This window comes from Trachinotus anak, unplaced genomic scaffold (genome assembly GCF_046630095.1).
Source record: "Trachinotus anak isolate AG129_WGS33_773 ecotype Australia unplaced genomic scaffold, CSIRO_AGI_Tana_v1 ptg000013l, whole genome shotgun sequence".
NCBI lineage: Eukaryota > Metazoa > Chordata > Actinopteri > Carangiformes > Carangidae > Trachinotus > Trachinotus anak.
In genome coordinates, this window is record NW_027273864.1 from 16,335,371 (window position 1) to 16,347,988 (window position 12,618).

At 41.9% G+C, this 12,618-nt stretch overlaps 1 protein-coding gene across 3 annotated transcripts; it reads left to right on the forward strand.

Annotated features, from left to right (window-relative positions):
* The first annotated feature begins 661 nt into the window (after positions 1–661).
* tmcc1b (transmembrane and coiled-coil domain family 1b) lies at positions 662–12,478 on the forward strand. 3 transcript variants are annotated; one of them, XM_071493427.1, is made up of 8 exons: positions 662–802; positions 4,402–4,577; positions 6,029–6,072; positions 6,764–7,539; positions 9,641–10,060; positions 10,305–10,789; positions 10,885–11,020; positions 11,102–12,478. In XM_071493427.1, exons 4-8 carry the CDS (start codon positions 6,940–6,942, stop codon positions 11,414–11,416), a joined length of 1,956 nt encoding a protein of 651 aa, XP_071349528.1. In that variant the 5' UTR covers positions 662–802; positions 4,402–4,577; positions 6,029–6,072; positions 6,764–6,939; the 3' UTR covers positions 11,417–12,478. The 3 variants fall into 3 exon arrangements, with proteins under 3 accessions (XP_071349528.1, XP_071349530.1, XP_071349529.1); XM_071493429.1 differs by having other exon boundaries at positions 7,277–7,539; XM_071493428.1 differs by lacking the exon at positions 662–802 and adding an exon at positions 816–1,117.
* The last annotated feature ends 140 nt before the right edge of the window (positions 12,479–12,618 follow it).

Sequence of the window (12,618 nt, forward strand, 5' to 3'; positions counted from 1 at the left end):
AAGTTTCAAAGCAAGATTCAAAATGTATATTTTCTTGGGGGTGGATAAAGTGCAAGGTTAGCTACACAATGACATTCTGAATGTGTTTTTGTTGATGTATGATCTCATAGTTAAAGACCTTCAGGGCTGTAGCCTAGAAACATTTTCTGTCCAAAATGTCAGAAAGTTGTGAAAAGTGCTCACCAGTTTCCTAGAGCCCAAGTTTGACTTCTCTCAACTGCTTGTTTTGTCTGACCATCAGTCCAAAATCCACACCCAAATGCATTTCAGAGGCTAGACGCAGACTGGATAGTATTTGTTAAAAAATACCTTTTTATACTCAAAACTAGTGTTTTGTTGTTGTTGGTTTTTTTTTTTGGTCCACCTACGGATTAATTGTTTAAGCTTAAGGTGTTTCCAAAGCCTTTTCATTCATTCTGATGTATTTTTGTAAGTACTGAAACAGATGTATTGTAAATGTATTAAGGCTAAAATAATGAATCAGTTAAGAAAACAATATTTGTTAGTTGTAACTCCCCTAAAACCCCCAAATGTCGAGACAAATGACGGAATGACGGTGCTCCAGAGCAGCTCCAGGCCTAAAGACAGTCACTTTCAGTATGTAAAGTAAGTCGCAGATGCACGTCCCGGTCATAATGGTACGGACCGGGTCCATGGATGGTCTTATAACACATCCATGGGGAGGCCGATGTGTCCGCCGCTCAGCTGTTCTGACGTCGAGCACGCCGTCTGACGTCACCGTGGGAGGGTCCCAGCGTCGGGAGAAATGAACGGTCATCAACACAATCCTCTCAGCGCCCATGTAAGTCCGAGCCAGCAAAACACTCGTTTTATGAACTGCTCTATGAATGAAATGCGTTTTCGTGTGCTTTTATCCGGCCTGCTCAAGGGTCGCGGTTGGTTAACGGCGTTTGTCCTTTTTGTTGCTGCCGCCCGGCGCTGTGCCCCGTCTGCCTGTAGCTAACCGCGGCTGGAGCCGGAGCGATACATATATATATTTTAGCTAGGCAGCCTAGCCAGCCTGCTAACTGACAGGCTGGGTGGACGGGCTGCGAGGGAGCGCCTGTTTTCTCCACCCGGGATAGTCGGGGTGGGCGATGTTAAGGTGTATCTAAACGTGAGTGATTATCAAATGTGATTCAGTGCTTACGCTGTACAGGCAAAACATGCAAACGTTTCACTTTGGATAACAGTAATGTTTCCTCAGCGGCCAGACTAGGGTGTGCTCAGTTAATTACACCAGCGTAACATCCAGCTGACTGAACAGGTCTGACTTTGTCCTCAATAAGCACTGCATGGTGTTACCTACACAAAGAGGAGACTCTTAGCTGATGCAAACCTGTACTGGAGGAGCTGTAGCGATACGCCACCATGAAATACAAGACTTCCAAGGTGTGATTAAGAAAGCCTAGAAGGAGTATGTAACAGATGGCCAGCCAACACCTCCAATCTAAACTCACCCTGTGTGTTTGAGCCATTCACACCTGTGAGGGCTGTTTGGTACTGGTTAGACAGGATTCTGCTGCATTTCCGGAAAATGATAATGTTGCTGTACGTATTTGTTGCAGGGCTGATTAAGATAAAAATATTTATGACAGTGTGGCATTTGGTAATAAGAGTCGGCCCAATATTCAGTTTAAGATAGATAAGTTTGATGACCAACAACACAACAGCGTGGTGATTCTGGTGTAGGTTTTCCATTTTTTTCCACCTGTTTTTCTTTTTCTAAATAGGGGAGAGACTCCAACAAATTATCATATATTAATCTACTGGATTATACTGGAAACCTTGTCACATGTGTATCACATCACACGGTGGCCACCCTTTAACATACCCATTCAAATCAGTAAAATTGGGGTTGGCCTGTAAACTTGAATGTAAAGACACACGAGCGGAGCAGAGAGGGTTTATGAGCTACAGCAAATAATGAGAGGTAATTTCTCATAATCAAATCAGAAGCAGGTCTCCTCTTTGTCTGTCTCTCAGCCAACAGCATACACGACCTGTCATTTTTCAAAACCTGTTGTTCGTCCCAGCCAAAACAACACAAACTATTCAGAGAATTGAAAGGTTATGCTCTGGTTCTATAGCTCTTAAAAGCCACTGCACCAAGTAACAGGTAACAGCTTGGTCTGTAGAAATGGTCTTACCAGCCTGACATGTTTAGGTCCTCAGGTGAGCTCACTTCACCTGGAGGGAGGGTAAACAAACTGCACACCTTTAATTAAAGTCTAGGATGATAGATGCAGCTGTCAAACGTGGCAGGTGTTTAGTGCCAAATATTCAGTATAGAGACACTGTGGCTGCACATCAGCCCCGCACAGCAACACCGGTGCGCACCGTGAAGTGAAATGAACGCCCTGGGGCAGCACGTTAGCTTGCACTGCTAGCTGCTAGAGGAGCAGACAAGCCATCAAAGCGGGGACAGCGATGTTTTTTTTACTTTATCCAACGCAACGGTTTGCAACACTGCACAATGAAACGATAAATTATATCGGCGTTTTCCCCAAATATATCTTACTCTTGTGTAAATGTACGATCGGGCCTACAAACGTTTGCTAGCGAGTTGCTAATGTCATCGCCTTCTTATCTGTAGCTAACGTTAAACCGCTGGGCTGAGACTATTTGCAGTAACATAATAATTTTACTCTTGCATACACCCTAGCATCTGCGTACATAAGTTACTTCATCACACAGTCTGCTTTTACATTTTTCAGCATTATTACAGTTAGATTACATGTAATGGCACCGAATGCACCTGTTACCTGTGGAGTAATTAACCAGCCTAAGCTGTAAGCTCTCTAACGTATAGTGTCCTCCCATGAAAGCTTTCGTTTCGTTTCGTTTGACCAAAGGGAAACTATTGTGCGTAATAATAACAGATGTTATCACTGAAAGGATGGTGGTTGTGATTGGCTCGGGAATGCACCTACAACGATAACATACAGGGAGAGATGTTTCTGTTAAAATATAGTTGCTGCACATTATTTTGTTAAGCATTTATTGTGTAAATGTCACGCTGAATCATTTGATCTCAGTTGTGGTTCTAAGGCAGACAAGCGGGTTATGTCCTGCAGGTATCCTCAAGGGGGCTATTCTGCACCATTAATTAACATTACACAATGGATTAAGCTAAAAGGCCTCGGAGGCCTGTGCTGAACAGAATTAAAACACGTTTTCATTTTGCCATTTAAGCTATGAAACTACAAACTTGTATGAGCTTCTCGTTAAAACAAAAGGCTGTACTGGTTTGTTTCGGAGGATTAAGCACTTGAAATGTTGTTGTCTTTAAATGTCAGATAATACAATTGTCCTCATTACATGTAGATCCAGTGGCTTGAAAGTAGGAGGAAGATTTAATGCTATCTCATGTAATACTAAATCTATATTGGTTTGGTTCTTTAACTTATATCACATTTAAGGTACCCTCTGGAGTTTTGACTGTAAAACTGCACTTATTTTTGGTGAAGCAAGACGGAGACAAAAAAAAGTGATATACCATCACATGACATAACGGCATACACTATTATAGTGGAGCAAAACAACTGACAGCTTTTTGTTATTGCTATAAATTTTATATTTTGTTTGCAGCAATTTATATTTGACGTCTATATATATATATATATATATATATATATATAGGCAGAAAACAGGTATTTGGGATAGGGAGGTGGGGCAGTCAGGACCATCCATTGGTGGTGGGACAAGCTCACAGTACAGGGGGAGATGGTGCATGTTTGGTCTGGTTTGGTTTGTGTTTTAGCTGTTGTTGTACAGAGACACAGGGCTGCCCCCCTTTTTTTACACTATAATGTAGTATTTTAAAGTTAGTTAGGTTAATGTGTGAACAATTGCCTAATAACACATTAAGCAGACATGAATAAGCATTTATTTTGATTGTTTCTGTGCACTTGATAAACGTAAGTAAATATAATATTCCTCCCCCTTGTAGCTCAGTTTTGATCTCTGCTAACTCCTGATGATAATATTTGGGTTTTAGTTTCCAAGATGCTGCACTATGTTCACCCTCTCATGGCTGTCTTTGTCTGCTGTTTGGTTTGCTGCCTCCTGCTGCTGACCATGGGGTTGAGGAGAGTGGAATTTGCAAGTTCTGAAAAAATAATGTCTCACTCATAAAAAACATTTGTATGTTTCTTTAATTTTTTTCGGTCCCCATCTGCTGTCATGCTAGTTCACGTGGAACCCATTAACATTTTTTTTACCGTGCCACAAGTGTGCAAATTCCTCATAGTAGCTTTAAGATTTGGCATACACTATGTTTGTGCAGAACCACTGTTTTAATCTTCAAGATACTGAAACTAGAAACAAGAAACTGTCAAATGTGAAAATATCAGCACTCCATAAATGCTGTCTTGTCTGTGTTTCTCTTTTTCTTTGCAGCATGTGATTTTTCTAAATGTCCTTGGAAACAGCTGACTAAAGTTTGACAGCTATCTCACTTGATTTCATTTGGAAGAATTATCCAGAGAGAGTGGCGGTGGAAATTCACTTGGATTATTAAGCCTTTTCCTGTAGTAATAGACCCATAAATCATCTGCTGATGACCACATCTGAAGGTATGTTTATCTGAAGTTAAATTCTTGCTGAGCTGAGTATCCCTCTACCATAGTGAAAGTATTTGACTTGAATTTTCACTCACACTGAGTTCTACTCATTACTGATATAGGAATATTTGATAATAGGTCTGTGCTGTGGCAGTGTTTCTTTAACACAAGTAAAAGCTTGAATGCTCCTAGACATGCTCAACGCTCTGTAGATGGTGTGACCTTGGAGCACTGCATGTACAGAGAGTGATAGACGAATGTTGGCTGACCCACTTCAAAGGGAACACTTTGCCCTTAGCCTGGAGGAGTCGGACATCATCGTATTTTCATTGTAGATGAAAGATGTAGTTCATTGTCTGTGTGGAGTGTTTGTTCCTACGTCTTGTCTTGAGCTCGCAAAGCTTGCTGCATTGCATTGTACTAAATGTCTGTGTGGCCAAGTCTCATGATGATCAGTGATTCGTGATCAGGAAATGTGGTTGGAGAGCCACTGTTTTTTTTCCTGTAAGATAAGAGGCACCCATATAGGAAGCTTAGTGATAACACCCTGTTTTCATATAATTTCATTATGGTTTGCCCTAATGTCACAAAAATAAACTTATGTTTGAGAACGTGGTTTAGGGTTGCCAGTGGTCTATTTTATTCTTACAGTATTGCCCTTATAGAGGGAGGGATGCTTCAGGCAAACAGTCAGTTTATGTTTTCATTTGTTCTAAGTTATGACTGAGTGAATGAGTGATGGCATGTGACCAGTAATAAAATTTAAAAAATGAAATGAAAGTTTTTGTTCAAGCATGTTGATTAGCAGGAATTGGTAAGGATACTCTTTTTATTACCGATGTATTTCCTACCACCTACCCTTTAACGAAGTGCTTTCTTATCCAGCACTTCTGATCTAACAGCAGGACCAGCACTGAGTCACTGTGTATCACTAATGGAGCATTTCATTGTGTTTTTGTTGAGAGATTGTGCTGCTGGCTTGTTAAATGATACTTAGTAGCTCTGCTGACTCATGGAATCATTTTTCTGTTTGTCTGCACAAATGTACCAAGTAGTGGTGTATCATATGGACCATATATAAACTTGGGATGTTTTCTTAAGGTCTCAGTGAAACATGCACTGCTCCGTGTGGGTGCTCAAAGACTAAAGGGAGAGTTAAGCAGAAACTTGCTGCTGAAGAGAAAAGGTCTTATAAACATTATGTGTGCTGTAGTGTATATTATTTTCCACGGCTCCACAAAGTTGTCGGCAGTTTCTTATGGTCAGTATGTTTAAGTCTCTTATCTGGTGTAGCACTCCTTTACATATCCATTACTACCAGTTACTGCTGAGTTAAAGGTTTGTGTTCAAGTGTGTTAATTTTTGTGTTGTGCTACAGTGTGCATAATTCTGTGCCTTTTTCCTTTTGTTTTGTATGGAGCATATTATTTATGTTTTTTTTTGTTTGTTTCTGCTTCCTTTAGCCAACCCTGAGTTGTGAGTCAGAAGAGGAGAGGCTGGGCTGATGGTAAGCTCTCTGTCACACTCTGTCTCACCTCCTCTCTTGCGTCTTTCTCACTGTCTTATTACATGTTGGTAAACTTAACAGGTTTTATGTAAGCTGTCATCTGAGAGCCAAAAACGTGGAATGGACCTTTACATTACAGGGTTTATCCTTGTTATAAAATGAAATGCAAAGAGGAAACTGCTCTGGATCATTGAACACCTTACTCAGATAAGAATTAGATAGCAATCACTGTCCATTTAGAATTTCATTTATGTTTTTCACGCTCTGTAGTTTTTTGTTAGTATCATCCAAACACTCAATTATGTTGATTTTATTAATTTCCATAATGAATACTTTCTGAAATGTATTTATTCAACTGTCATGAGAGCTTTTGTACAGTTGGGCCGAAATGCCCTGAATGAAATAAGTGATTTCACAACCTTCAGCATTTCAGAAACTGTTCTCAAAAGCTTATTTTGTAGATTTAGTTTTTTGCATTACTGGGTTGGCACTGTCATATATGCCACACGCCGTTTAGCTAAAATTATTAGCTATTATTACTATAAGTAACTTGTGTTGAGCTTAAAGAAAAGTGGTCATGTCTGTGTCACCCCAGTCTTCATTGCTTGTTGTTGGTTTATATTCTGCTGCTGCTTATTATGTTCACTCACTGCTGCATGTCATAATTCATTTTATTTTCCTTTTGTGGTAGACAAGCATGACATTGAGCCAAGCCACAGATGCATGCCCACTCAAAAGGCCCAACTGAGCGCCATCCCCTCTGCTTCGTGGCTTTCAACCAGCCTTTCAGAGGGGGGTGGTGTCGACGGGGCATAGCTAGTCCCTCCATGCCCAAGTAGAACCTCACTGTGAAACTGGAGGTCTCTGATGGATCAGGGTAGTAGTGAGCAGAGTCCAGAGGAGCCAGACACAGGAGGCCGAGCGGAGCCCGAGGTCGGCAGGAGGGCGTCGGAGTCAGAGCACGGCTTGTCCAAAATCACCCATAATGCCCTGGAGAACATGGGAGCGTTGGGCCATGGCCTGAAGCAGTTCTTCCAGCCACAGCGCCGACGCTCCTCCGTTTCCCCACATGACTCCGCCTCGTCCTGCACAGGCGCCCCTTCCTCCGAACCCACCGATGTAGGGTCAGACGTAGGGGATGCTCCTGCCTCCTTGGCCCTCCCTTTGGATTCTGACAACCCTGCTGCTTCCGCCCCCCCTGCAGCTCTGAGCCGTGTTCTGCAGCAGATCCGAGGTGGTCCACCAATGAAGCGAGGCACCAGCCTGCAGAGCCGCCGCAGCAAGGCTGGGGGCACTGGGGATCCCCCCCAGAAAGGTAGCCCCCAGATCCACAGGCGCAGCACCCATGAGGCCCTGCTGCAGTCAGGGCGCCCACGCTCCTCCTCGACCACAGACACACCCAGCAGCCCAGCTTTGGCTGACATGCTGCTGACCTCTGGTTACCACTCCACTGAGGAACCTGACAAGGTGAGTGTCAGAGCCCTGTCAGGTGGTCAGGGGTGAGAAGTAAACTGTGGTCATGCGACAGTACATATTTTGCTAAGTGGGAAGGTGATGCCAGTGATTCACTGGGAGATTTCAGTGGTATAAATAGGGCTCTAACTTTGTACAACTATTATTTTCATTACTGATAAATGGCTGAGAACTAATGCAATGTCACTGTCTAAGATGCAAATTTGTGAACTCTAAAACAAATAAGGCCAAAAACAGGACTCAAGGTGTTTCCTACTGTTAACTGACTGTCTCCATGGCAACATTTTCTCTGTTTATATCCCCCAAAGCACAAAGGGAAGTGTAGTTCCAAAACTCAGAACCTGTTTTATCCCAAATAAAAGTAAGAACATGTAAAATAACAAAAAACTAGGAAGGTGAGGTGTTTGCTTTTTGCACTCAGTACATTTGTATGTATTATTTAGAATAATTGAAAACCTGTGGACGCAAAGGGAATTTTTTTTTAAATTCTTTATGTTTTTTTTTACATCTATAAATCTCTTCTAGAAATTCATTGTACAACTCGCATAACAAAATATGGAATTGTTTTACTGAATTCAGTCCTAAAAGTCTGTATACATAGAAAGTTTGGCCTTAGGACATAAGACATTCAGATTCAAATCATAATAGAAAGAGACATTGTACACTCATGAGGAAACAAATCCATTGTATTTGTTTGCAACCCAGTGGCTTTCTGGCTGTAAAAATAAAAGATAAAACTGACTCATGCACCAGTGTATGTGCAGGAATGTCTAAAGTAAGTTAACTGGGGAAATGTATTTAAAAGGCTGTTAATGGTTTTAGATGTGCCGTGATAAACCGGTGAATGGGGAGATGAGCTGTCAGTGGTGGAAGGTCAGAGATTGCCTTTGAGTGGTTGGTCACTATGTGCTTTAAGCCTTTCTAAATTTAGCTTTTGCTGTCTGAGTGTACTTCAGGTCAGAGAAGGCTTGCAGGGCTAAAAAAACTCAAACTTGTTTCATGATTTGTTTTTTTTTTCACACTGAATGTTCTCTGGAATCTGTAAACAATATCAGTGTTAATGACCATTAAATTCATAAAAAGCTAGATACCCGCAGTGTGACGGGAGAATATCTGGAATGATAAAACAGGAGAAAGTAGACATTATAAAAAAGAAGCCGTGCTGCAGGTCTGGCTGCTCAGAGCAGGATGGAACTAAGTTTATTAACAGCTGTCAAAAACAAGTTTGAAACACTGCACCCTCCTGTTCATCTTGTAAAACCTTTTGACGTGTTACTTGTAATTGACAGGTCTCAGCTGAGGTCCATTTATGGCCACTCAACAGCTGATAAAAAGGTAGACAGCTTTCAGTCAGTAAAGAAAATTCTTCTTAGAACATGTAGTTGCTGTTTACAAGGCCTCACAACAAATAGATATTAAAAGTGTATTACCAATTAAAATTAGCATCAGCCCATCTTAATACCTTGGACATCTGGTAGTTTTGGACTTGACTGTTCAGTTTTCCCTTTTTGTGGTAAAAGTTTGGTACTGTTGCTGTTGTAAATAATCACAGAGAAAACTGAGGGAAATTAGCATTATATGAATCTGAAAACTGGACTAACAGTTGAAATTTTCATGAAATCCTCCACTTTACAACAACATAACTTTCTACCCTCTATATTGTTAACATTATTTAGGTGGTCCGAACTACAGTGCTTTCTGTTCAAAGTATAAGGACCTCACAGCTTGCAAGTTTCAAGTAGTGGCTGGTAGTTCTTGTTATTGGGCCATTTCATTTTGTGTTAATTATAAAGATGTATTATTTACCTCTTGCCTTTTTGCCTCAGTGTGAGCCCCAGGGCATCAAGTCGATCGTCCTGGACTGCTCTGTAACAAAACAACCTCCCGAGGGGTAAAATTTAATCAGTGTCAAAACTCCATCCATAGTTAACTTGGCCTATTTTTTAGCCTTTTTTTCTCCATAACTAGTCACTGCATCTTTATATCTAACTCCACCAAACACCAAATTATAAAGTGATGGTTTCCTATAATGAACTTTACATAAATGTAAGCATTTCTTTTATATTTATGATCTCGTGTTTTTTTATTCCAACAGCTGGATCGTTATGATGGATCAGGCCCTGCTGTGTCACCCAATGCCCTCCCCTACGGTGCAGATGGGTATGATGTAGTTGACAGTACTCCAGACCCCCAGCGAACTAAGCAGGCCATCGCCCAACTACAACAGAAGATCCTCAAGCTCACTGAACAAATCAAGATTGAACAAACTGCACGTGACGACAACGTGGCTGAATACCTGAAACTCGCCAACAATGCAGACAAACAGCAGAGTGCACGCATCAAACAGGTGTTTGAGAAGAAGAACCAAAAGTCAGCTCAGACTATCCAGCAACTGCAGAGGAAGCTGGAGCACTATCATCGGAAGCTTCGTGAGGTGGAGCACAACGGCATCCCTCGCCAGCCCAAAGATGTTTTCCGAGACATGCACCAGGGGCTGAAAGATGTTGGAGCCAAGGTGTGTGTGCTTCATGCTGATGCCTTCAGTCTTGGGTTAGGGTTAGGGTGGGCTGACAGAGTCCACTCTTTATTATTGTTATTAAAAGGATTTATGTAATTTATTGGCAAAATATTACATGTTTAATAACCCCTTTCCACCTTACTGAAAATATTGTCCCAGGACATTTTTAGCCTATTGCCCTTGTTTAACGTGGTTAAACCAAATGACATATAACGTACTGAACTGATCTTGCTGATTACAGGTAACAGGTGGCCTCTCCAGCTTCTCTCAAGCCACTCATTCTGCTGCTGGAGCTGTGGTGTCCAAGCCAAGAGAAATTGCTTCCCTCATCCGCCACAAGTTTGGCAGCGCTGATAATATTTCAGCTCTGAAAGACTCTTTGGATGAAACACAGGGAGATGAGGGAGTTGGCTCTGGGGCAACGAGGACCCTTGGGACAGGACAGTTGCAGTCCAGCCCGAAGTATGCCAGTGATGATGACTGTTCTAGTGCTACATCTGGCTCTGCAGGAGCCAATAGCACTACTGGAGCCCCTGGAGGCCCCCCAAGCTCCAAGGGCAATACCCTTGATCATGCCCAGGCCTCAGGCTTTGACGCTGTTCTCCATGAGATCCAAGAGCTCCGGGAAAACCAAGGTCGACTTGAGGAGTCCTTCGAAAACTTAAAAGCCCACTATCAGCGGGACTACACAATGATCATGGAGGCCCTGCAAGAGGAACGATACAGGTAGCACATCATATCCTATATGCTGTAGAATAGTAGGTCTGTATGGGTAGAGGAAAATGTTCTGTTAGTGATGCACTGTTTTCACTGTTTTTCAGGTGTGAACGTTTAGAGGAACAACTCAATGACCTGACAGAACTGCACCAGAATGAAATTCTGAACTTGAAACAGGAACTAGCCAGCATGGAGGAGAAGATTGCTTACCAGTCTTATGAAAGAGCGAGGGACATTCAGGTAAACCTCACTAGAATTAACATAATGTTACTGCTTTGTCATCAGAGCTGTTTCACTGACAGTTTTGTCTCTGACCTGTAGGAGGCACTGGAGGCATGTCAGACTCGTATCTCCAAGATGGAGCTGCAGCAGCAACAGCAGCAGGTGGTGCAGCTGGAGGGTTTGGAGAATGCCACAGCACGGACTCTTCTTGGAAAACTAATCAATGTGCTGCTAGCTGTCATGGCAGTCCTTTTGGTGTTTGTGTCCACGGTGGCGAACTGTGTCGTCCCATTAATGAAAACACGCAGTCGCACGCTTTCTACGCTGCTCCTTGTAATCCTCCTTGCCTTCCTCTGGAGGCACTGGGATGCCATTTCAGAGTATCTGCATCGCTTTCTTCTGCATCCGAGATGACCGGCTTGGAGGGGCTTACTTAAATGAAGGGACAGAGGGTTTGGGGCTGATGTGTCAAGGGTGACCCATACAGGAAGTTGAATCTCAATAGTCCTGCCTTTTCTTCTTCTTCTTCTGCATATTCTCAAAACACATAGGAGAATTGCATCAGAGATTTGTCACTTTATCACTTTGTGAGATGTGTTTTTGAGAAGGATATAAGAGAATGAGGGGAGAAATGGTTGGATATTTGGTATCGACTTTCTATCTCTGGTGCAGTTGTGGCACAAGCACGTACTGGAAGGGTGAGTGGGGCATAGTTGAAGGAGGGGCTGAGAGAACTGCACACTTGATTTCTCTCTTCTGAGTGAATTTGTTTACATGTGGAAAACTTTGCATTGTTTCCCCACAGAAGAAATTGTAATTCAGAGTTTTATTACTTTTGAGCTGTTTCAAGTGGTATTGTTTTGAAGTCACTGCTATTTTAATACAGCTGATTAATTTAATTTTCTTTCAACAATAATGAGCTGACAGTGTTCTGCTAATTTAGTTATCCATGTTCTCTTTTTGTAAGTTCTCTCTTTTGGTCTTGCCATTCTGTTTTTTCAGTCTGCCCTTTCTATACCCTTTACTCAGTCTTTTCAAATTTCATTTTGTGTGACCAACTCTTCGTCTTCATGCTCACTACACTCTGAAGAATGGGGTGCTTGCACATCGGCTGCATTGCTCTGGAATCAGACTTGTCACTGTATCAAATAGTAGTGGGTTCTTGACTTGTTTCTTCTGGATATGTGAAGTCAATAACACTGGTTCTGCCACAACCAGGATATTACTATCAAGAACAATTATTTTGGAGTTGTGACCCTGCCCTCTGGGCCAACTGGATCCTACTGTCCTGATGGCTTTTCCACTGCAGAAGAAAAATCTATGAACTGAATTAACATACTTGAAGAGCGGTTAAAGTGCTCAAAGACTCAGTGCTTCCGTACTGTTTCTGTTAGTGACAATGAAATAGTAATACTTTTTAGTTGATTTTTTTTTATTTTTTAAAAACAAATAAATTTGCTGTTTTAAAAGGTGAAATTTCTAACTCGTATTTGTCTGCAATGTCAAGAAGTGACAGTACATTACAAAAAAACCCTTGTTGGTTCACTTATTGGCCAGTAGTAGTGGTATTTCTCATTGCAGTGGTGAAAAAATCCATCTGCAAAAATGACATGACA

Bases quoted from the DNA above. Each gene is read 5' to 3' on its own strand.
- tmcc1b (XM_071493427.1), top strand. From the start codon at position 6,940: ATGGATCAGGGTAGTAGTGAGCAGAGTCCAGAGGAGCCAGACACAGGA. The intron at 10,061-10,304 runs GTGTGTGTGCTT...TGCTGATTACAG, and splicing joins TGAAAGATGTTGGAGCCAAG to GTAACAGGTGGCCTCTCCAG. The intron at 10,790-10,884 runs GTAGCACATCAT...ACTGTTTTTCAG, and splicing joins CTGCAAGAGGAACGATACAG to GTGTGAACGTTTAGAGGAAC.